The sequence below is a fragment of the Podarcis muralis genome, chromosome 16 (assembly GCF_964188315.1).
Source record: "Podarcis muralis chromosome 16, rPodMur119.hap1.1, whole genome shotgun sequence".
Lineage (NCBI taxonomy): Eukaryota > Metazoa > Chordata > Lepidosauria > Squamata > Lacertidae > Podarcis > Podarcis muralis.
In genome coordinates, this window is record NC_135670.1 from 21,465,902 (window position 1) to 21,489,684 (window position 23,783).

The 23,783-nt window shown below is 45.7% G+C and overlaps 2 protein-coding genes across 3 annotated transcripts in view; one reads left to right on the forward strand and one right to left on the reverse strand.

Annotated features, from left to right (window-relative positions):
• LOC114587151 (serine dehydratase-like) overlaps positions 1 to 23,783 on the reverse strand; it is a 78,173-nt gene that overhangs the window by 38,530 nt on the left and 15,860 nt on the right. Inside the window, exons 10-12 of one of the 2 annotated variants that reach the window (XM_028711114.2) lie at positions 22,673 to 22,825; positions 20,395 to 20,557; positions 15,387 to 19,085 (exon numbers count right to left, since the gene is read on the reverse strand). In XM_028711114.2, coding sequence (XP_028566947.2) covers positions 18,918 to 19,085; positions 20,395 to 20,557; positions 22,673 to 22,825 — 484 coding nt within the window. In that variant the 3' untranslated portion in view covers positions 15,387 to 18,917. Of the gene's footprint in view, positions 1 to 15,386; positions 19,086 to 20,394; positions 20,558 to 22,672; positions 22,826 to 23,783 lie in introns of those variants that run through there. The other variant, XM_028711113.2, reaches the window with a different exon arrangement.
• LOC114587154 (L-serine dehydratase/L-threonine deaminase-like) lies at positions 202 to 12,882 on the forward strand. The gene is made up of 9 exons (XM_028711123.2): positions 202 to 352; positions 5,658 to 5,989; positions 6,664 to 6,825; positions 7,843 to 7,882; positions 8,493 to 8,629; positions 8,774 to 8,865; positions 9,239 to 9,466; positions 11,135 to 11,259; positions 12,566 to 12,882. The coding sequence occupies exons 3-9, from the start codon at positions 6,673 to 6,675 to the stop codon at positions 12,859 to 12,861; spliced, it is 1,071 nt and encodes a 356-aa protein (XP_028566956.2). The 5' UTR covers positions 202 to 352; positions 5,658 to 5,989; positions 6,664 to 6,672; the 3' UTR covers positions 12,862 to 12,882.

The window sequence follows — 23,783 nt, forward strand, 5'->3', positions numbered from 1 at the left end:
TAGCTAGCAAGACCAGTGGTCAGGGATGATGGGGACTGTAGTCTGAAAACAGCTGGAGACCCAAGGTTAGGAAACACTGCCCTAGGTTGCTGATCTGGCTCCCCTGTGTGTGCCTGGCTCTGTTGCCTTGGTGTCAGTGGATGTCACAATCCCTGGAGTTTGACCTTTCCCCTCCAGCCAACCAGAAGCCAGGGGATTCTGGAATCTCCTTTGCAGTAACAGACACCTGAAGCCCAGAGACACTGGGAGTCTCTAGGGGCTCCTGCCTTATTCTCCTAGATGCACTAAGAACAGCCTCTGGGTGATTGTACTGTCGGTTCAGACCTCCAAGGGAACACTGCCCCCCTCCCAGGTAATTCAAACTTACAGCCTTTGCTAATCAACCTTAAAAAAGCCTCTTGGACTTTAGCAACAAGTTTCCTAAACTTGGGACCACCACCACCGAATACCACAAAGAAGTACCACCAATTTATAAAGTGCCCTGAGCCTTGGAAACAGCCAGCTGGCGGTTAGCTGATTTCTCCAGGACTGGGCATAGATTATGGAAACTCTACAAAAATCCGGCTTTCTGAGAATCTGTGCTGTTTGTTTTAAGTTCCCAGACCTCAAGGAGGTGCAAAATATGCATATGTCTGACCGACACCTTCTAAAATTCCAGCAGCTAGAACATCTTGGGCTTAGTGAACTGTTCTCAGTGAGCTGATTCACTGGGAAAGGGAGGAGGGATACAATACAAGATTTTGTTTCAGATCCCACCTTATGTTTGTACACCTCCCAGCATGGGACTTAAGAATGTAAGAAAAGTCCTGCTGGATCAGGCCTGTGGTGCATCTAGTCCAGCATCCTGTTCTCACACTAGCCAGCCAGATGTCCACAAGAAACCTATTGGCGTATGGCATGTACCAAATGTGTACAGCTCCCCAAGTGTGTAGGTTCGTGGCAGTGCAGTTTTGCGCCAGAAGATATTCATTCAGACTCCCAACTCTTCAGTCAGCTCAGTCCATTACTGGCAGGTCCAAAGCATTAAGGCAGTTTCACTATATACAGGCTTCCATTAGATCCCTTGTAGGAGGTGCAGGCTTCAAATGCAAAGCAAGTACAACTCACAGCATACAAACAGCACAGAGTTCAGCATCAATTTGGCAGAGCTTCCTTGCAGTGAAGCAGAGGCAATGTGCAGCCCCCTCTTAATATACCCAAGAATGACCACACCCGTGGCCAGTTGCCAGGTCACAGTGACCTATTTGGCTGGTTGCCAGGTCGCAGTCACCTTCAAACACTAATCACAAGACCTGCAGGTGCAAGATAAGGGAGGCACATGCACCAGATTTTCCTTAACAGCAATTAAAGGAACCTCAACACCCCTTCTTAATTCTAAGAAAAAACATGCATCAGAGCATGTGTGAAGTGTTTATAAAGTATGCTTCACTAATCCCAACTTTTCAACTATTTGTGTCTTTCGAAGCTATTGGGTTTTGTCATTACATCAGCGATGTTCTGGCTTGACTCACAATATACCATAGCTGTCAACTGTTTCCTTTTTTTAAGGGAAATTCCCCTATTCCAAATAGGATTCCTCACAAGAAAAGGGAAAAGTTGACAGCTATGCAATATACAAGTTTTGTTAGTCCTTGTTCCACATTGTCCCTAACATGTCTATATTTGATATCCACGTGTTTTGTCCTAGACTTGAATTGTTCAGGCCCTGCCATGGAAATGCAAGCCCAATTGTCCTCCATAAACTGTCACAGGTAGCTTGGATTCTACAGTCATATCATTAAGAACCTGCATGAAATAGGGACACTCATTGCTCAATTCAGACAGAGCAGCATATTCCACTTCGGATTTAGACACAGAAACCAACCCCCATTTCATGGATTTCCAAACCACCAAAGACTATCCAAATTCTACTACTATTCCAGTACTAGACCTTCTTGTCTGTACATCATTTCCAAAGTCTGAATCACAGTAACACGTTAGCTCCTCTGCCCCAGAGGATGACAGTTTTAAACAGTAGTCCTGTGTTGCTTTTAAATAGCGAAACACTCTTGTGTTGTTGGCTTTGAAACTAACCTGCTAAGAACACCCACAGCTCTGGAGCCAAGTTAGGATTCCCGGGTAAGATCCTCCCTCTATTGTGTGGGCAGGTAATCCCTCCCCTACCTGGCCTGGTCTCCTTGGCAACGCTTCCCCCAGGTGGGATTGAACAACTGACTGAGGTAGGCGGAGACCTCCAGGTATCCCACCTGAAGGAAGGCAAAGCCAAGTCTATGCTGATGGGGCCGCTCCATATCTAGGGCTGCGCGCGTCCACGCAAAGGGCGCCCCCCGTTTTAAGCGGGGAGCGGTCATTGCTTACATCTGGTCTGGACCCACTGTGAACTATACAAAAAACTGCCAATGGCAGAGTGGCATAGCTCCTGGTGTTCAAACTCCACATTACTCTCTGTTTTTTGAAAGTCTGTCACCATAGGAGTTTGAAGAGTTTGAACGCCTTTACAATTCTGCATACCAAAACATTCTAACAGTTGTGTAGTTTTCTTTTTCTGGCTTAGTAGAAAAACTCCCATCACTTACTTTCTGTACTTCAACTCCCAAGTAACTCTTTATAGTAGCTCCTAAATCTTTGAGCTGGAACTCTTGTCCCAAGTGCTGGGCAAACTCCTGAATTTGTTTGTTTGTTTGTACCAAATGAGAAAAAAACATGACTTTTATTAGAGGCTTGAAGAAATCCTATTTGAATATATGAAAAAAAAAGATAATTTTGATGGGAGATATGGACGGTGTAGCTTCCCTGGAATGGGATAGGACTATAAGAAGATGTGATACAAAAGAAGGGAAGTTACCCAAGCCTTTTTTCCAGATGACAGAATATTTCAGTTTAGTTGATATATGGAGAGAAAAACACCCACTGGATAGACAATTTACATTTTATTCATCCACAAATAATTTGGTGAGCTGAATGGACTCTGTATGGACCTTTAGAGATTTGTACATTAAGGTAAAGAAGGTAGCAATGAAAAGGAATTGATAAATTCCCATAGAAAAGAGATAGTTAAACAGGATATTAAATTATTGCAAACTCAGTTTTCAATGATGATGATAAAGAAAAAGAGTGGAAAATTAAAGATTTAAAACATAAACAATTTGAGCAAGGTAATAAAACCAGGGAAAGTATTAGCATGGCAAATAAAAAAAGGCAAAAGAAAGCCTGCATAAATACAATTAACATAGGAGGTAGAGTTGTGGAAAAAAATAAGAGATCAATTTGTGAGGGTTTTTAAAAAATATATAAGCCACCTCTTTTAATCCTGCATTTAAATATGCTGTCGCAATATGCTGCAAGGGTTAAAAGCATTCTCATACTTTTGCTCCTGGCTGTCAAAGGCACCCCACAGATTTCTCTCCTTCAGGCAAATCAACAAGTGAGAAAAACTTGTGATCAGCTAGAGATTGCATTTATTGTTCCACTGCAGCAAACCACTTGCTCCTTCTGTTGTGGCGGCTGCTGCGGAATTTCCTCAAAAGTCTAAGGTTCATAATGCACGCTGCAAACCTTAACCTGCCCCACAGAGTATTCTTCAGAATATCTTAAGAGGGATTTCCTGGGTAGCCTCTTCAGATCGTCTTAGTCAGGGGTCAGCAAACTTTTTCAGCAAGGGGCCGGTCCACTGTCCCTCAGACCTTGTGGGGGGCCAGACTATATTTTGGAAAAAAAATATGAACGAATTCCTATGCCCCATAAATAACCCAGAGACGCATTTTAAATAAAAGCACATATTCTACTCATGTAAAAACACCAGGCAGGCCCCACAAATAACCCAGAGATGCATTTTAAATAAAAGGACACATTCTGCTCATGTAAAAACATGCAGATTCCCAGACTGTCCGTGGGCTGGATTTAGAAGGTGATTGGGCCGGATCCAGCGCCCGGGCCTTAGTTAGCCTACCCATTGTCTTAGTTATGTAACTGCCTGTCCCTCTCTTCCTCCCCTTCAGCTTTGGCAGAAAGAGTCTCCTGTTTCACAGGACTTTGCAGTTGGTTGCCGTGGTAACGGCTGGGCCTGTGGTTCTGGGACTGGCTTAATGAGAGGCAAAACTACTTCAGAATTTGCATGGATTCTGGACCAGTTATTTCGCTCTGAGAACACAGCACTGCAGCTCAAGACCACTTTTCCATTGCCAAGAGAAAAGCAGGAACTTTTACAGTCCGGCTGATAACCCACAAAAATCAGTTTCCTAGCTTTGGGCTGCCCATTCTTTCTCTGTGCCTTGGGAATATTAACCCAGGCATAGCCACCAAAAGTTCTCAAATGGGAGACGCTAGGCTTTTTACCATGGAGCAGATAGGAGTATTATTTACCACAGCCTAGCCTAGGACTTACCAATCAGAAGGCCGGCAGTTTGAGTCCCCGCAACGGGGTGAGCTCCCATTGCTCGGTCCCTGCTCCTGCCAACCTAGCAGTTCGAAAGCACGTCAAAGTGCAAGTAGATAAATAGGTACCGTTGCAACGGGGAGGTAAACAGCGTTTCCGTGTGCTGCTCTGGTTCGCCAGAAGTGGCTTAGTCATGCTGGCCACATGACCCGGAAGCTGTACGCCGGCTCCCTCGGCCAGTAAAGCGAGATGAACGCCGCAACCCCAGAGTCGGTCACGACTGGACCTAATGGTCAAGGGTCCCTTTACCTTTACCTATTTTGAATATAGCATGCTGCCAGCATGGCCTCCCCACCCCCCTGAATTTTACAGGCCAACCAACATCATGAAGCAACGAATCTTTCATTGTCTGCAAAGTCCTACCTTCACAAACTACAGTGCCCAGGATTCTTTGGGTGTGAGGGAATTTGCTTTCAACGCCTGGTGTGTACACAGCTATCTGCTGGGGTCAACATGTTTCCCTGCCCCTCACTCCCAGGGCCAGATTTAGGTTTGGTGAGGCCCTAAACTATTGAAGCCAATGGGGCTCTTTATATGTCCAGCGGTCCTTTGTCAACAACAAATTGTCGCTGTTTTTTTGAATGTATGCTGTATGGTAATTTATGGACCTAATAGGTATCTCAAGCCATTTGCACATGTTGCCATGCAACCAGTCCATGCTGAATGTAGGCACCCTATATACAGAAATGAACAAACCAGTGATATTTTAGGGAGCAAGCTAGTGGACGGGGCCCATTACTTACATCATAGGAGCCTACACAGCACAAAACACGGTTGCTGTATGTAGGTTTTATTTTATTTATTTTTTAGCTTATATTTTGTAAATGTACATCCAGGTTTTTTTCCTTTAAATTGTTTTGGGGCCCCCAACAGAGTGGGGCCCTAAGCTATAGCTTGTTTGGCTTATACGTAAATCTGGCGCTGCTGACTCCTAACGCTGCCTCATCGTCATTCCAGACCCATCCTGCCAACCTGGTTTGAGCCTGCTTTGGACCGTTTGAGTGAAGGGGCCCTTTGTCTGAAGCAGCCACCCCAGACTGTCCCCCCAGCCCCTCCTTCCTCCACCAGCTAGCCTTGTCTGTCTCTCATTTGCTCCTCTTCTTTTGGTATTGGAGTGACTGAAATAGGCTTTCCCCCTTTTGCAACGAGTCACACACACACCCTTCCCCGTTTCCCCTCTGGTGACATCCTTTTAAGCATTGATTCCGCTCCTTTCCCTTAGGTCGCATCTCTGGTTGGAGGAGAGGAAGAGAGATGACCTCAGAGGCGAGGGCAGTGGTTATGGGGAGTGCACCACGCCTCCCATAAGTGGCCAGCACCAAGCCAAGACCACCGGCTTATAAAGTGGGGCCAAGAGAAACCAACATTCCCCCAATGAGACCAGAGTCGTGAAGATAAGCACAGCACCCAGGCAGCCCACCCCCAGGAGAAGGAGGAGAGCCCCCCTCTGAGTCCACCAGCGGCTTCCTCCAAAACACCATTGCAAGCACCTGGCTCTGCCGTCCGACCACTTTGCAAGCCAAGCTCCAAAGCCTCTTCTAAGACCCTCGACAAGTAAGTGTGTCTCATCGTCTGGCTGGAGGTCTGCTAGACAGTGTGCATCATGATGTAATGCGCACCTTTTGCCGTCAGATAAGCAAGGTATAGGCCACTTGCACTGCAAATTTGGATCCTTGGGAGAGTTGGATAATTGAGGTTCAGGTAAAGACGGAAAATTCGCTTGCAGGGAGAGTCTGGTTTTTAATGCAATAAAATAAAGAAACTTTATTAACATTAATAAAGGATTACTGTACTCACATTTTCAAACATATGTTTTTAGCCATGAGGCCCAGGAACCTGCTTGTTTTCTTTTTTAAAAAAAATAATGAAACTTCAGTTTCTAAATTTACACACTAGCAGCCAATTACAAAGAGGGACAAGGAATTAAGCAGTGAAGCCTTATTGCAGTCGCAGGACAGCTTACTGCATCAGCAACCATGACTGCCTGCACTTTTGAGAATGTATATGTAGCATGAGGACTAGAAACCTGATTGATTTAAATAGAATGAGACTTGAGATTCTAAGATCTCAGCACTCACAGCCTTGGCTGTTTGTGACTGTATCAATGGACCTCAACTACATAGTCATGAAAAAAGAGTCAAAACAAAGTTTTGAGAAAGCAAAACAGTCTTTTCCCCCTTATTCTTCCACTGTGCTTATTCTATACGTAATCCCCATTCTACCCTCAGCTTTCCACAATGGCCTCCTCCAAGCCCTTCCATGTGGTCACTCCGCTGCGGGTCAGCTCCCACCTCTCCAAATTGGCTGGTACCAAGGTCTACCTGAAGCTCGAAAATACCCAACCCACTTGCTCCTTTAAGATACGAGGCATAGGGAACTTCTGCAAATCGGTAAGGAAATGAGAAAGCTATATGGGGAAGGCTTGTAGCTCAGTGGCAGAGCAGCTGCCTTGAGTGCAGAAGGTCCCAGGTTTAATCCCCAGCCTGTCCAGGTGGGGCTGGCGGCGACTCCTGCCTAAAACCCTAGAGAGCTGCTGCCAGTGAGTGTAGGGAACACTGAGCCTCTTGTTGGCTTACTATAAGGTACATTCCCATATAAGACAAGAAAGAAAGGTGAAGGTTGCTGCTGGTTTTCTCTACTGCCCTAGGATAGGCTGTAGCTCAGGTTAAGGCAGCTTGCGGTGTTCATATGATGGGACCTTTCTGGTGGAAAGTGATATTGCACATAATGGATATTGTTTAATCAGTTTAGGGAACGAGCTTGAAGCAAGCTGCTCCTCAGTCTGGCAGGTGCCATCTTTGTTTGGGGGAAAGGCTCCTTCTGGGAAGAATTGAATCAGGCAGTGAGCAGGCACGAAGTATTCAACAGAAGTATAGTGTCCAGATCAAGGGAAGCAATAGTACCACTCTAGTCTGTCTTGGTCAGGCCACACCTGGAATACTGTGTCCAGTTCTGGGCGCCACAATTTAAGAAGGATGTTGACAAGCTGAAATGTGTGCAGAGGAGGGTGACTAGGATGGTCAAAGGTCTAGGAGCCTTATGAGGAATGGTTGAAGGAGCTATGTATGTTTAGCCTAGAAAAGAGGAGATGTGATAACCATCTTCAAATAACTAAAAGGGCTGTCACGTGGAAGATGGAGCAAGATTGCTCTCTCCTGCTCTGGAAGGTAGGGCTCAAACCTCAACAGCTTCAAGTTACATGAAAGCAGATTCCAACCAAACATATGAAAAAAACTTCCTTACAGTAAGAGCTGTTCTTTGGGCATTCTGCAAAGGTTTCGTTATGAGGTCAAGAGGACAGAATCTGGTCCAGACCTGAGTGGAAAGAACCGTGGGTGGTGGGGTTGTTTTTGCTGTGGGGTTAAGATGACTTCTGTTCACACATTCCTATTCTTCTGCTTTCACAGTGGGCCGAAAAACGCTGCCAGCAGTTTGTCTGTGCCTCAGGTAATGTGGTTTTCTGTGGACACTGTCAGGGTTCCAGGGGTGGGGAGGATCCTGCTTGTGGAAGTTTCCCTTTGGGGCATCTCACTGTGAGAACAGGATGCTGGGCTGGAAGGACTACTAGCCTGATTCAGCAGGCTTGTCACATGTTCTTATGTGTACATGGGGGGGGGGGATTACACTAAAATGCTGGTGATTTTTGCTAGGATTTGGAAAAATGTTTCCACAAGCCAACATGGAAATAGAGACAGCTGAATTTAAGTTTGGAAAAATGAGAGAAACCGAAGTAGTGCAGGGAATCATTGGGTTTTTTTCTTATTTTTTCTTACGTATTTTGTATTTTTAGATTGTGATTTTATATTGTGAACTGCCCTGAGACATGTGGGTATAGGGCAGTATACAAATTTAATTAATAACAAGAACAACAGTATGGTGGCTTAGAGGCTGAGCTGCAAATCAGAAAGTCCCCAGTTCAGATTTCACCTCTCCCACAAACTAGATGACTTTAGGCAGGACACCTAGATTATATCCAGAAGTCTTGGGTTGGCCTGGGAGGGAAGGCAACTGTCATAAGGTCTAGCATCATAGTGGTGTCAAATGGGCTTTCTTCCAGCGGGAAATGCCGGTCTTGCCGCTGCCTACTCTGCAAAACAGTTGGGGATCCCGGCTATCATCTTTGTGCCCCAATCCACACCAGCTATAACTATGGAGCGCATGGAAGATGAGGGAGCCACGGTATGCATGCAACAGGTAAGTTTGGAAGGAAGATCAGCCTTAACCCTTTCCCTGGCTTATCACAGAAGAACAAAAGTTGGAAGCCTTTAAAAATCACCACCATCATTAAATAAATATTTCTTAGAATCCTAGCCTAATAACAAACTTCCTTTCCTCTAGACACTGGAGGAATGCCAAAACATAGCCAAGGAAATGGCAAAGAGATGCTCTAACTTGACCTACGTGCCTCCGTTCGATGACCCTCTCATCTGGTATGTGTTGTAATTTCTCCTTCGGTGGAGAAATTCAGTTCAGTTCGAAACAGTACCAGATTAGCCATTTTGAAGCAATACCTGAACTGAAGTGTGGCCATTTTGGCCACCTGGTGGCCATTTTATTTTCCCCCACAATGCCCCGGAATTTCAGCTGGGGCCTGGTATGCAGGAAGCAGGGAATATGCCAGGGATTTCCTGCCAAAATGGACTTCTGCAAAGGAAAAAACCAGACCAGATTTCTCCCCCTCCCCACAAATAAAAATGATGAGAAGTTTTGAATGCGCTCATCTCTCAATGCCCCCACCCCCAACTCTCTCTTTCCCACCCCTGACATTTGGTTTTGATGTTCTGGGTCCCCTCTGCTTTGCAGGGAAGGGCACAAGACCATGGTCACAGAGATGAAGGAGCAGATGGAGTCCACACCTGGAGCAATAATTCTCTCTGTTGGAGGGGGCGGCATGCTCTGTGGGGTGATCCAGGGCCTCCGCGAGGTGGGCTGGGACAACGTACCCATCATCGCCATGGAGACCTGCGGAGCCCACAGTCTGAATGCTTCCTTGGAAGAAAAGAAGCTGGTGACACTGCCCAAAATTACCAGGTGAGCTCACGGCACATTTGGTGGGGGACTAGGAGGGTAAAAGACTACCGCTTACCTCAGGGCAGAAGCCACTACTGGTAGTGTGACAGCTGATGTGGGCTGGTACCCATTGGGTCTGGTAGGGCGGAAGACAGGGAGCCCAACAGTAGGGGGCGCCAGAGCCAATGACAGGCAGAGCCAACCTTCTCCTAGTTTTGTCCCCATCCTCCTCCTTGTGGAGTGCTATAAGCAGCAACACTGAGACGAAGGAGGAGGTGGCAGATAGCCAGGCAAGTGAGGGCTGATGGAGGGCAGAAGAAACAATCAATACAATACAATACAATACAATACAATACAATACAATACAATACTAGGAGACAGTGCAGTGGTTATAGTGTCAGACAACAGGATTCAAATCCCCACTTGATCATGAAGCTCAGTGGCTGATAGACTTTGGATATAATATAGAGTTTGAAAAGTGGAAGAAACTTTGGAATATAGGTATGAAGTTCTCGGCTTGTACAACACTTAGAGAAAATATGTATAAAATGATGTACAGGTGGCATATCACACCTGTTAGATTAGGAAAAATGTACAAGAATGTAGACAAATCATGTTGGAAATGCAAAATTAAGGAGGGTAATTACTATCATATGTGGTGGTCCTGTGAGGTGATTAAAAAAATTTGGGAATCCATATAGGCAGTTCAGGGAAGTTTTTAACGTGTGATTTTATTGTATTTTTGGTTTTTATGGAAGCCGCCCAGAGTGGCTGGGGAGGCCCAGCCAGATGGGCGGGGTATAAATAATAAATTATTATTATTATTATTATTATTATTATTATTATTATTATTATATACAATGAACTAAAAAAGATATTTAAATACACCTTTAAAAAGAGACCAGAGGCCTTCCTTTTGGGGATAGTTGGAGAAGAAATTAGAAAGGAAGACCAAACACTTTTCCAATATGCTACAGTAGCCGCTAGAACACCCATAGCACAAAACTGGAAAACATCGAAAATCCCAACTATAAGGGAGTGGCAATCTCAATTGTTTGATTATATAGAATTGGCAGAAATGACACAGAAAATAAGAAACCAAAAGACCACAAAGTTTAATGATGAATGGAATAAATTTATGTCATATATTGAACTAGAGGTTAAAAACTTAAAAATCACAGTAGGCTAGAAATTACGCCTGTGACGCAAAGAGATTTAAGAAAACGAAACTGCAGATTACAATATTTTGTATCAGACTCCGAAACCAGAGATGAAGGGAAGTCATTTATTGTAAGTTTAATTTGTCGGTGTTTTTTGTTATGAAATTTCTTTTTTTTTTCTTTTTTCTGTGTTTGGTATGTTTTTCTTTTTTCTCTGTTGTTTGAATGTCTGTGTAATGAATTGAAATTAATAAAAATTAAAATTAAAAAAACAAACAAACAAACAAAAAAGAAGCTCAGTGGCTGAGACCAGTCACTGGCTGCCAGCCTAACCTACCTCACAGGGTTGTTATGGGGATTCAAGGAGGAAAGGGAAAACCACATGCACCACCTTGAGGGGAAGAATGGAGGGGTATAAATGCAACAGATAAATAAAATGGCCTCATTGTCATTACACATTGTTCGCCTGAGCCAAATCCAACAAGCAAAATCCAGCCCACTGATCTTCCTTTTCCTGTTCTGGGTCCAGCATTGCTACCACGCTTGGGGCAGCTACTGTGGCAGAGGAAGCTTTGAAGCTGGCGCAAGAGCACCCTGTCATATCACAGGTTGTCAACGACTCTGACGCAGTGGCAGCCGTCGGGAGGTTTCTGGGTATGTATTCGCAAGACAGCCATCCAGTATTAATGCACTAATTGTGAACTCGTTCTCCATGTCTGGGTAGTCAGTGCAATTATATGGTGAACTAGAGTTCCCATCTTCTCTGACCATCGGCCATACTGGCTGGGGCTGATGGGTGCTGGAGTCAAATAAACTCTACAAGGCGCCACACTGGCTCTTGCTGCTCCAAGTGCTATTATGACTTTGTGCAGAACTGTATTGCAGGGGATTGCACGAGATGAGCCTTTGTGTCCCTTCCAACTGTACAACACCAGTAGTCATTGATTTGTCCAATCCTCTTATTTGTTCAATCCACTTTTGAGGATCAAGTGGTATATTGCGCTTCAAATGCATGGCATGAATTACTTCTACTACTGATTACGTGGGTGGCACTGTAGTCTAAACCTAGGGCTTGCCGATCGGAAGTTGGGCGGTTTGAATCCCCGCAACGGGGTGAGTTCCCATTGCTCAGTCCCTGCTCCTGCCAACCTAGCAGTTTGAAAGCACATCAAAGTGCAAGTAGATAATTAGGTACCGCTCCGGTAGGAAGGCAAACGGCGTTTCCGTGCGCTGCTCTGGTTTCGCCAAAAGTGGCTTAGTCATGCTGGCCACATGACCTGGAAAAACTGTCTGAGGACAAAATGTCTCCCTTGGCCAGTAAAGTAAGATGAGTGCCACAACCCCAGAATCGTTCACGACTGGACTTAACTGTCAGGGGTCCTTTACCTTTTCTTTCTTTTTTTCCTACTGATTAAAAGGTAAAGGGACCCCTGACCATTAGGTCCATTCGTGGCCGACTCTGGGGTTGCGGCGCTCATCTCACTTTATTGGCCGAGGGAGCCGGCGTACAGCTTCCGGGTCATGTGGCCAGCATGACTAAGCCGCTTCTGGCAAACCAGAGCAGCGCACGGAAACGCCATTTACCTTCCCGCCGGAGCAGTACCTATTTATCTACTTGCACTTTGACGTGCTTTCAAACTGCTAGGTTGGCAGGAGCAAAGACCGAGCAACGGGAGCTCACCCCGTCGCGGGGAACCGAACTGCCGACCTTCTGATCAACAAGTCCTAGGCTCTGTGGTTTAACCCACAGATTACTCATGCCTTAATAGCAAGGAGAAACAGCACAGTTGGTTAGAGCATGGTGGTGATAACGCCAAAGTTGCAGGTTTGATCCCTGTATTGGATAGCTGTATATTCCTGCATTACAAAGGATTGGACCATAGAATCCTCAGGGTCCCTTCCAGCTCTAGGAAGCCATGATTCAACATCTAGAAAACTTAAACAACCCTTTTGCCTGCAGACGAGGAGAGGATGCTGGTGGAGCCGGCGTGCGGGGCGTCCTTGGCAGCCATCTACTGCGAGCTGACCAAAACGCTGCAAAAGGATGGTAAACTCCCCAACGAGCTGGAATCCATAGTCATCATTGTGTGCGGCGGCAACAACATCACCATGGAGGAACTGGATTGCTTGAAGGAGCAGCTGTCCTCGGATAACGGTGATCTCGTGGAGTGCGAGCTTGCCATGGCAACATGGAACAATCCATGCAACATTTTCGCGGCTTCGCTCCAAAAATCCATGGGGGCGTGTGCTCATTAAAACTCACGGCTGCTTCACCCACCCTGCTCTCCCAGAGCTCTGTGTTACCCCCCCAGGTGGGAGCAGAGGAGTGGGCGGACGGGAAAACTGGGTTGCAATATACCTTGGTGCCTCAGGATTTGGTTGGATCGCCAGCAGATACCCAAGAGTACTAGATCCCAGGAGGGATCGCTAGATTGCCAGGTGGTGGTTCGGGTTTCTGTGCAGCTGCCCCTTGTGGCGAGTCGCTGAACTGCACATTTTGCCCTCTACATGGGCAGTATGGGATGCCCAGGCTGTGCGTGGGCTGGCTCCTGAATAGGAAAGAGTGGCATGGAATCATAGAACTGTAGAGTTGGAAGACCATGCAGGTAATCTAGTCAAACCACCTGCGATGCAGGAATCTTTTGCCCAATGTGGGGCTCCAAGCCACAACCCTGAGATTAAGAGTCTCATGATCTGTCAACTGAGCTAAGGGCATAGAGAAGTGGGCTTCCTGTGCAATGCAGTTTTGAGAAGTGCGGTCTTCCTCAGCTCTAAGTTTATTGCAGCATCTTTTGCTCCTGAATTCTACAGCCTGGTGTGACCTTCAGCCCCAACTTCTGGCTTATTCCTGCCTCCCGGTTTGACCTTTGTCCTTGATGCTTCTAGGTTCATTCCTCCTAGCTTCATTCCAAAATGACTTCTGGCTTCCTCCTGTCTTGCCCTCATGTACCTTTCAACCCTAACTTCTGGCTTGCCTTTCAGCTTGCTCTACAGTCTTTCTAGAAAGCCAATACAGGTGGCTTCTAGACAGGCAACAATGTTCAGCTGTGGGGATCTTTTACATCTTTTTCTTTCAACGATTTATATCTTACAGGATTTATTATTTGAAGTGTTATTCTCTGGGAGTGCTGTTCTAGAACAGCTGATGTAGTTTTAACCAGTAAACCACCTTGGAGAACTTCTTCTCCAGTAAGGTGGCATATAAATTTAAAAAAAAAAAGTAATAACAATAAGCTTATGTGGGTGCTTTTTAAAATGGTAAACAGCTGCTTCAAAGAGGGTGATGAATTTCAGTAGAAAGGGATTAGCCCTCTTGTCCCTTACCATAGTCCTGACAAATATCACCCCACCCCCCTGACCCCCCAGCAACAGATTATCTCCATAAAGAAGGCATGTCCAAAGTCCATTTCGGGGGCCTAATCTGGCCTACCAGTCAGTTTAATCCGGCCCCTGTGGTGGTTCATTTCCTGAGGTAAAATCCTTTTAAAAAGCTCAACTTCAATCCATAGGTTAACAACTTTGGTCGGCCCTTCACTTCATCAAATCTGGCCCTCTTTGAAAAAAGTTTGGACACCAATAATCCAGAGATTGGGAGGGTGCGCATGGCTCTCGCTGACCTGGAATTGTTCGCAGCACCACTTCAGCCTTTCCAACTTCTAAACATTCTCCTAGGAAACCAGGACTGAAGTCAGTTCCCCAGTCAGTGTCAGGCAGCCAAGGAACCAACCCCCGCGGCTGGTTGTCACGAATGGACAAGGAAGAGTTAATACCAACTGCTTTTTATTCAATATTCACAGAGAGGCTTGGGAATGCAGCCTCTTGGAATAATGGTGTTGCCCTGAGTGAGTCTCCACCCCCTCCCTTTCTCCTCTTCATGTGTCATCACTATGCTTGCTGAAAAGTGCCCTTTGCCTCTGAGCCGTCTGCTCTCCTACTTTTAATGTCCGCCAGGTTCAGGGAGAGGTGAGGTCTGGAGTGTTTTCTAAAGACACTTGAGTCCGTCAGCTGTCCCCCCCTTTGGTGCTGCTGCTTCTTCATCTATTATTTCCCAGCTTTTTCTCTCAACTGCCTCTGAGCTGTGATCTCCCTTAAACCTGTTGTGATTCTAAATTGTCGTCTTCTTCTCTGGAAGGGTCAGGCTGGGGAGGCAGTCTCCACCATTCCTCCTCTGTTCAGTCCCTGACAGTCAGGGTCGTATTGATGGGACGATGAAACAATACAGTGGTACCTCAGGTTAAGTACTTAATTTGTTCCAGAGGTCCGTACTTAACCTGAAACTGTTCTTAACCTGAAGCACCACTTTAGCTAATGGGGCCTCCTGCTGCTGCCGCCCCGCCGGAGCACAATTTCTGTTCTCATCCTGAAGCAAAGTTATTAACCTGAAGCTCTATTTCTGGGTTAGGTCTTTAACCTGAAGCGTATGTAATCTGAAGCGTATGTAACCTGAGGTACCACTGTACTACGAGATCCCAGCTCATGGAAACAAAAAACTCTGATCCCGAGAATCTTAAAATTGCACAGGCAACTTCCTCTAGATTGGTGCACCTGTTTCTGCCAGCATAACCTGAGATGACACTGGCCTTAAGGTGTGTGAGTGACAGAAACAGGTAAAATGTGTACGCAAAAGAGGGAAGCAAGAGTGTGTGGGAGAGAGAAGTGTTGTGTGCATGTGTGTGTGATAGAGGGGATGTGACTGTATACACCTGACTGGTGATTTCAAACGATTCCTGCCTTGTTTCCTCTGGGAAAATATCAAAGACCTTGAAGCAGAACATGGGATGTCAAGTTAGTGTTGATATTTATTAAGACCAAAAATAAAATCAATCATAACAATAACTTTTGATCATACAAGGCAAGACCGAATTCCCTTCATATAGCTGACCAATACACTCATATACCCTGATCCACAGGGACAGAGTTTATACTACCAACAGACTGATTCATATCCTTTTTGGCTCAAGTATAAGGGGAAAAGGAGGAAAGACGTCCCTTGCAACTCCTAAGCATTGAAGGCAAATTGCTTTTTCGGGTTTTTCTTTGCGTCTTTCATGCTTGTAATTAGAATATAAAGCCCACATTGGCTCAAGCAGGGGGTGGGCAAGCTTTGTTTAAATAGACACCCCTCCCCCCCCCCCCTTTCTAAACCACCAACTGGAGACTAGTGCAAAAGACAGAGACTGGGGGAAAATAAATTTGAGCCCCGGAAGTTTTTTGGGAGCATCCACACAGAACTGAGCTTACAGTCCTTCCACACAAAAACGCAACTCCTGGTTGCTCCAAGCTTTCTTCAATTGAGCAATATATTTAGGGGAGGAATGAGTTGTTTGGTTGTTGCTATGGTTAAACAACTGGAGAGGTGGAGATCCCTCAGTAGTTCCAGATCCACTTTCTTCTGCTCATCCTTGAGCTGGAACAAGTAAGCTCTACGTCAGCATTTTCTGCTCCCATGTTGCACTGTGCGCTGAAAAGCATGCCCCCCCCGATGCCCGTGCATAGAAAATACCAACCCTATGCTTTATACATAGGGAGGTCTCTGTACCCATAGACTGCATTCACACAATGGGGGATTCTATTTTTCTGACATTCCCCTAAATGTTAATTACTGCATTATTGTTCAGCTTCCACATGACATCAAAACCACTTCCGGAGTGGTTTATACCATTTCCCCAACATTCCCATAACTGACAATTTCCATGTTATACCTTGAGCTTTCACATGACCTAGAAGCCACTTCCTAGAATATATAGCACAAGTTTTCTTCCAGGGGAGAAAAATAAATCCATCTGCAGATTAACATGAAAACGAGCTCCAAACTTGTGCTATACTTCACTACAATTCTGGAAGCTCAAATAGAATGCGGAAATTAACAGGGAAGTGTCCGGAAAACGGAACCAAAACCGCAGCGTGAATGCAGCCAGTTGGAAACAGCCAAGAGGCAGATTATTTATCAGACTTAGAATGCCTGTTAATCGCCTACAGATATTTGGGTTGCAGGGGGAATTTGTGGCTACTTGATGATGATAGGAAAGGCACTTTGCGCATGCTTGGCAGAATTTGCTTTAATTCTGCAACAAGGTTGAGGCACATGTGCCTCTCTGGAAGTTGCTGGACTCCCAGCTCTTATCAGCGCCAGCCAGCATGGACAATGGCCAGGGTTAATAGGGAGCTGCAAATCAACAAGATGAAGCCCAAGGATTTGATAAAGGAAGCAGTAGCAAAACAAACCATTAGAAAACGCTTCCTGTCATGTCAAGCAGTTGCTTTTAAGGCAGGCAGCCAAGTACCTCACTTTCACACATGCACATAAATGCAGGACAGAAATAGCAATATGAAGAAGGGTAGGATCACATCATTTCAACGGCCTGTGCAGCCAAGATCTACAGCAAGAAGCAAGAAGCTCTTTCCGTACAAAGGGCTGTATTCCCTCCTGGGCAATCTTCTAGGGGCCAGATGCCAGTGTTGGGCAGGGACAGAGGCAAGAGTAGGCAGGGCACAGAGTGTAGATTTTGCCCCTGGACAGTGGGCTGGTTTCTACATGAACTCAGATATACCCCTCTGTATCCAGGCAAACAAAAAAGGGGTATTATCAGACACTAAGGGCACATTCTGGCCAGGCAAAAACACAAAAGGAGGACTGGTGAGGGGTGTGTCCTGGGGACAGCTTGGGGGACAGAGGCCCAGGGGCTACATTCAGGGTCCCCGGGGTGGCCTCAGGTTCTCCACCCTGACTTTCAACCATGTGTATGTACACACAACGATCAGAGAGAAATGGCAATATGAAAAGTGGGAAGTCGTTCAGCATGGGAGAGAGATGCTTAGCCCGGGAAGAGCATCCATATAAATAGGTAACAGACTATATAAATAGGAAATGGCTTAGATTTTGCCCAGGTCTTCCCAGAACAATCCTGGGAATCCGAGCCTCTTGTGCGTGTGCCAGGGATCACAGGATAAATGGCTTTGTACTGAATCACACCATTGGTCCATCTAGCTCATACTGTCTATGCTGACTGGAAGCAACTATTCATGGGTTTAGATGGAGGCTTTTCCTAGTCCTAATTGGGAGATGCCAGGAAGTGAACCTGAGGCCTTCTGCACACAAAGCACATGCTTCATCCGTGTCCCCCTTCCTGTTGTAGGAACACAGGAAATGGCATTACACTGAGTCACTCCATTGCTCCATGTAGCTCAGTATTGTCTGCACTGATTGGAAGCGGCTCCCTAGGGCTTCAGCCTGTTTACTGCCAGCCCTACCTGGAGAGACCATTGGGGATTGAAGCTGGACCCTTCTACATGCTATACCACTAAGCTACAACTCTTCCCTGTTACGTCCATCTCTGCATGGGAGATTTCGGCGTTCTCTGGGAAAGCCATGCCGGTTGGAGTTAAGTGTGCAGATCTCAGGCACCTACACCTTTGGTATACGACCCGCAAAGGAAGGAAAATCCCCAGGAGTCAGAGCTGCGCATCTTCCCTCTACAAAGCTCTTGAGAGCTCAAGACTCACATTTGAGCGTAATAACATCAGCAGCTGTGACCTCAAGATTCCCTCCCTATTATCTTAGCCACACACTCAAGTCCTGGGCTGCAGTGTATCTTGTGCTAAAACGAGCTAAATATTCTGTAGCATGGAGAATACAATCTTGCAACCAGCGCTGGTTATGATACAAGCCGTTCCACCTTAATCTGCGCGGCTGATGCTGCAATTTTGAGTAGTTTTTGAAAGTTCTTGCAGAAATAGCAAGGAATTATGCATGGCGTAATTAATGGAGGGAGATGGAAGAATCCCCCCCTTTTATATTTTGCGAAACCCCCTTAACTCTTGTTTTTAGGCTGTTCTAGGGGGAAGTGTGATTTGGCTAAAACTGGTGGGGGGGGAGTACGGTCCAGCAGGTGAGGCTTGTGGATTTCACACACCCCTCCCTCTTCTCCCCCCACCCCTAATAATTCACTGTACTCCCGAGCACCAGCAATCTTAATTCAGCCACCCATCTGGCTTAATGAGCTGGAAGCAGGCATTTGGCTGGACTCTTTCAAGGCTTATTGTTGCGTCCATAAGGACTAGAAACTTTGAAAAGCAAACAAGCAAACTAACAGAAAGCTGGGATTTGCAGGCAGCCGAATCCAGCACTCCCCCCTCCCGGTGTCTCCGTGGAATTGAATAACCCCGATTGTATCCATTCATTATCAATCACCTTTGCCCTTTCGAGAATAAAAAGCGACACGCTCACCCACAAAGCCCCACAGCACCAGCTGGGGTCTTGCTGAGCATGATGGGAAAAGTTTGAGACACACGCACACAGAGCCTGTGAGGCATCAGCCCCAGCGGACCTGGATGGGCGAGAATTTCCAGAGGTCAGGATGGCCCATATGTATCAGATTGCGATAGGGAGAGGTGGTCCATTGGAAAGGAGGTAGGTTGTCCCAGGTTGGCCCGCTGGTGGCAATGAAACTGTAGTTCTTGGCCATCTCAAAGGAAGTGACCTGGCAAAAGGAAGAAGGTGAGGTAGAGTCATGGACGTAATGGCCTGTGCTGGCGTTTCCCAAAACTGCTGCCTCCAACCACTTGAAAACCAAATCTGACAGGATGGTTCCTCAGATGAAGGAGCAGGATTTTGTCTATGTTTCAATACAATCCGCCGCCATCTGGATTCATGGTTTATTCTTATTGTGAACATGAGCAGACATTATTTTTTCCTTGCTGTTACATTTGCAATGGAAATATCTATCAAAGAATAGCTGTTTAAAACTGGCTCCCCTGCAATTACCTTGGGGTGCCCCCAAAACCATTTGGCCCTAACTATCACACTTTAACCTCAGTTGTCTTAGCAACTGAGCCTTCAGTGGGGACTGTTGACATTCTTTTCCCATCTGTGTCCCTGAAACATCTCAAGGAGATGCTCGGTTTTACCCTGGCGCTAACTCAAAACATAGACATAGCAAAATATCCCGAAGGACCAGTTGTGCCAATTTCAGGGTCAGATAAGGGAAGGAATGCAGCGTAGGAGTCATAAAAATGCAGGCACACAAAATCAAGCCCAATATATTTTATCCAAGGGCCCTTCTGGCGGTTCCCTCATTTTGCAAAGTGAAGTTATAGGGAACCAGGCAGAGGGCCTTCTCAGTAGTGGCGCCCGCCTTGTGGAATGCCCTCCCATCAGATGTCAAGGAAATAAACAGCTATCTAACATTTAGAAGACATCTGAAGGCAGCCCTGTATTGGGAAGTTTTTGATGTTTGATGTTTTAGCGTATTTTTAATATTCTGTTGTGGGCCGCCCAGAGTGGCTGGGGAAACCCAGCCAGATGGGTGGGGTATAAATAATACAGTGGTACCTCGGGTTAAGTACTTAATTCGTTCCGGAGGTCCGTACTTAACCTGAAACTGTTCTTAACCTGAAGCACCACTTTAGCTAATGGGGCCTCCTGCTGCCGCAGCGCCGCCAGAGTCCGATTTCTGTTCTTATCCTGAAGCAAAGTTCTTAACCTGAAGCACTATTTCTGGGTTAGCGGAGTATGTAACCTGAAGCATATGTAACCTGAAGTGTATGTACCCGAGGTACCACTGTACAGTTCTTTGTTATTCTTATTCTTATTAATAATAATAAAATATTGCTTGTTTGTCAATCAATCAATCAATATCATCATCATCAACGTTAAGTGTAATTAATATTGAAACATGATTAAAATCAAAAATTTCTAGGCCAACTGTGAGAAGAGGATGCTTGACTAGATGGAACTATCGGCCTGATCCAACAGGCTCTTTTGATATTATGATATTCATAACCCCATACCTTCATATCAGTGCCTCCATGTGGCCTCTGACGCAGGGCCCCAAAGGGGTAGGTGCCATTAGCAGGGTTCAGATCTGAGCGGGCGGCAATGGCGTTTTCGCCATTCTGTGGCGGATCACAGCCTTGGCACCGGGACAGTGGGTCCTTCGGGAAGTTGTTGTACCTGCACGGAGAGCACAGGGAGGATGTGAATGGGGACAGAACAGTCAGGGCTTCAAGCTATGGTGTAGTGAGAGATACAGAAATGCAAGGGCTCACTGTGATGGTCCTCTTAGCTACTCACCCAAGGAGAGTCCAAAAACATTGGCCACTATGTTGGTCCATATACACACATAGAGCTCCAAAGGAGATGGAGCAGGTGGAATTATACCGAATTCATTAGGATCAGCCTATGGCCTGGATGGTTTTGGAAGATACTTAACTTGCAAAACACAGTGCAAAACACAAAAGGTTTTCGGCCCACTGAAACGCAACCTTTTGCTTTTAATTGGAAACGCAAGCCATCTTGTAAAGAAGGGTGACCATCTATATACCACTAGCATGAAGCGGGAACCCTGTGCAAGAAAAGGAAAGAAGTACCCAGCCTCTACTTGATTGTATTGCTTGTTCTCATCATCTCCTTCAGTTGACAGAGTAAGGAGGAGTCATCAATTATCCTGGCGTTCCAGCAAAAAAAATGACAGGACTGCTCCTGCTCTGAACATTTCCTGGAGCTGCACTCTCCCACATTCTTGCTCTGCCACTGGATGAGCTTCTGGGTGAAACCCCCCATCTTTGTTGGGGGAAACACTTGTGTGGACTGGGAAGAGCAAACTAAGAAGCTGCTACAGCAGAGAGACCCGGCGTGGATCCGTATACGAACTAGTATAATATTGGGAGAGGATTACCTTTTCGGCATCTGAGCCAAAGGAGTTAGGGGTGGGTGGATTGGGTCAATTTCCATTCTGTGTCAGTTTCACATGCACTCCATCACAGGCCCCTCCGCTCCCATTTTTCCCAATTTAAAAAGACAGAAAAATGCATGCGAAATTTGAATTTGAATATATGAACTTTGACCCAAAGGCAAAGGGCTGTAGCTCAGTGACAGAGCACCTGCTTTGCATGCAAAAGGTCCTGAGTTCAATCCCTGGTATTGCTGGCTATAGCTGGGAATGTCCTTTGTCCAAAACCCTGGAGAGCAGACCAAAATCTAGCAGAGAATACTGAGCTAGATAGAGCAATGGTCTGACTCATACAGTGGTACCTCGGGTTAAGAACTTTGCTTCAGGATAAGAACAGAAATTGTGCTCCGGCGGCGCGGCGGCAGCAGGAGGCCCCATTAGCTAAAGTGGTGCTTCAGGTTAAGAACAGTTTCAGGTTAAGAACAGACCTCCAGAATGAATTAAGTACTTAACCCGAGGTACCACTGTATAAGGCAGTTTCCTGTGGCTCCTAAAGCATTCATTTTGAATGCATTTTAAATATACATTTCCACATGTTTTCAATGCCTTTCGCCTCTTCCAAAATATACGTTTGTCTGCTTTTTCCTGATAAAGGCACTTAAAAAAACAACAACCTGAAACTGCACTGCAGTAACTCGGAGCGGGGCTTTTAGTATGGCTGCCCCTGTTCTGTGGAATAGTATTCCTGTCACAATACTACCCCACAATCTGCACTTTCGGGAAATAGTTGGTTTATTATTCTTCTTCCGACAGGCTTTCCCAGCTGGATAAATGGGCCTTTACCATGAAGGTTCAATCGTTATGGTTTTAGTCTTGTTTTAAATATGTTTTCATGTGTTTTTGTTTCCAATTATTTTATATGAAAATCATGTTGAGATGGTGGTATAGAAGGCGATTAATAAATTTAAGTGTAACAGCAACAGCAATAATAACAACAGCAATAACAGTAGCAATGGCAATAATATTGATATAAATAAATAAATAAATAAATAGTAGTAATAATAATAATAATAATAATAGAAGATTTGGGCAATCCAACCAATGGCTGTGATTTGATTTGCAAATAAGCCTGGGACTGACAAATTAAATGGATTCACTTTACAGTGCAAAGTGAGCAAAGATCTTCTCCATCCCAACCAGGGACAGAGTTTCACATGAGCCGGTGAACACCCAATCCAATTTCTAAGTCAACGTTTTCTCCAATTCATGCCTTGCTCGAAAAAACGTGCTCTCCAGCTTGTACCCTAACCCCATTTCAACAGCAAGGAGACAGTGGTGTAGTATCCATTATTTGTTCATGCAACTCCCAGCCTGCAGGGGGCAGCATGACGTCTTACCTCATGAGCTGGATCATCGAGCCCATGTCCCGGACCAGCGTCTGGTTGCGCCGGAAAATCTGGGCTCGGGGGTTCTTCTCATAGGTGAACCAGTCGCCATATTTCTGAACCAGCTGAGGAATGCCGCTGGTATTGAAGATTTCTTTAAAATACCTGGGTGTGGAGAAAAAGCCATTGAGCAATGTTAGGGGGCTGGAGGGGAGTCTATTCTTTATTTGTTGCATTTACAGCCTATCTTTCATCTAAGGAGTTCAAGGTGGCACACACAGTTCTCCTCCTCCCCATTTAATTCTCACAACAACCCTGCGAGGTAGGTTAGGCTGACAGAGGAAGCAACTGGCCCCAGGTCACCCAGTGAGCTTCAGTGCCGAGTGGGGATCTGAATTCAGGTTTCTCCAGGTCCTAGTTTGGCACTATAACACATTGGCTGTTGTGGGCCTAGATCACGGCTCAATCCTCAATCCACGGCTCAATCCTGAAGGAAGGTTTCTCAGCGGCAGGATAAATTGCAAGGCAAAGCTTTCAGCCAGCATATAACCCCTTGCTCGTGGGATTTGTCCTGGCTGTCAATCAGATACCGGGCCAAGTTAAAGGGGCTGGCACGAATGTAAAAGCCCCCATACAGCTTAGGACCAGGTTACTTGAGAGACTGCCTCATCCCTTACACACCCAGTAGATTGCTGTGGTCTGTGCGAGAGTCTCTGTTGCAATTTCAAAAGATCTCAGAAGTCCACTCTGCTTGGATTCAGAGTGATGCCATGCTATGTCACTGATTCTCGTAGCCCCCAGCCCAGGACCACAGCTGCCTTTTGCCTCCCAAGGGAGCAAGACAGAGATCGGAAAGTGGAAGGAGCCAGGTTAGTGAGAGGCAAAGAGAAACATGGTTTTGCATGTATGTATGGTGGTCTTTTATGCACTGTGACATGCAGTTGTTTTTATCAATCGTAGTTTAGCAATTATTTATTGCTAAGAGTTAATTTCTATTTACCGTATTTTTTGCTCTATAAAACGCACCAGACCACAAGATGCACCTAGTTTTTGGAGGAGGAAAACAAGAAAAAAAAAATTCTGAATCTCAGAAGCCAGAACAGCAAGAGGGATCGCTGCGCAG

Coding starts and splice junctions, on each gene's coding strand:
- LOC114587154 (XM_028711123.2), top strand. CDS start 6,673: ATGGCCTCCTCCAAGCCCTTCCATGTGGTCACTCCGCTGCGGGTCAGC. Junction 7,883..8,492: donor GCAGTTTGTCTGTGCCTCAG/GTAATGTGGTTT, acceptor GCTTTCTTCCAG/CGGGAAATGCCGGTCTTGCC. Junction 8,630..8,773: donor CCACGGTATGCATGCAACAG/GTAAGTTTGGAA, acceptor CCTTTCCTCTAG/ACACTGGAGGAATGCCAAAA.